The sequence below is a fragment of the Eimeria mitis genome, genomic scaffold, assembly GCF_000499745.2.
Source record: "Eimeria mitis Houghton genomic scaffold, Emh_scaff9478, whole genome shotgun sequence".
Classification (NCBI taxonomy): Eukaryota; Apicomplexa; class Conoidasida; order Eucoccidiorida; family Eimeriidae; genus Eimeria; species Eimeria mitis.
The window spans coordinates 746-1500 of NW_013577001.1; the positions used below are offsets into that span (position 1 = coordinate 746).

General features: G+C 59.5%; 1 protein-coding gene across 1 annotated transcript in view; it reads right to left on the reverse strand.

Moving 5' to 3' along the window:
• The window catches only part of EMH_0097330 (uncharacterized protein), a gene marked incomplete at both ends in the record, with an annotated part of 468 nt that extends 104 nt beyond the window's left edge, over positions 1-364 (reverse strand). Inside the window, one exon of the mRNA XM_013502536.1 lies at positions 1-364. Coding sequence (XP_013357990.1) covers positions 1-364 — 364 coding nt within the window.
• Between the last annotated feature and the right edge of the window lie 391 nt (positions 365-755).

Here is a 755-nt window from a genome sequence, read left to right on the forward strand (position 1 = left end):
CCAGCTTCTGCTGCAGTTGCTGCTGCTGCAGCTTCTGCTGCAGTTGCTGCTGCTGCAGCTTCTGCTGCAGTTGCTGCTGCTGCAGCTTCTGCTGCAGTTGCTGCTGCTGCAGCTTCTGCTGCAGCTGCTGCTGCTGCAGCTGCTGTCGAAGTAAAAGCAAAAGACAGCTACAGCAAAGTGCTGCTGCAGGCAGCAGCTGCGTGCGCTGCGTTTCATCCATCCGCGGCCCCCTCTTTCTTAGCAGCAGCAGCAGCAGCAGCAGCAGCTGCTGCTGCTGCTGCTGCTGCTGCTGCTTTCTCAGCAATTGCTGCTGCTTCGTTAAGAGGAGGGAGAGACTCAACTTCGCGCCAGTAGGCGTCCGCATCGCAGCCTAAGGGGTCGTCTGCTGCTGCTGCTGCTGCAGCAGCAGCAGCAGCAGCAGCAGCAAAGGCAGCATAAGCCTTTGTAGAACGCACCAAGCTGTAGCATGCAGCAGCAATCTGCTGCAGTTCTGCTGTTTGCGCTGCTGCTGCTGCTGCCTCCTCTGCAGTCAGTTCTCGCTGCGGCTGCTGCTTTGGTTGCTGCTGCTGCTGCTGCTGCAGCTGCTGCTGCTGCTGGTCCTGCTGTACCTGCTGCTGCTGCTGCTGCTCCTGTTGCTGCGTTGATGCTTTGGCTGCTGCTGCAGCACTCCGCTTGCTCCGCTGTTTACTTTTGCGTTTTGCTGCAGCAGCAGCAGCAGCAGCAGCAGCAGCAAGCCGACGCGGGAAGAGAGACTG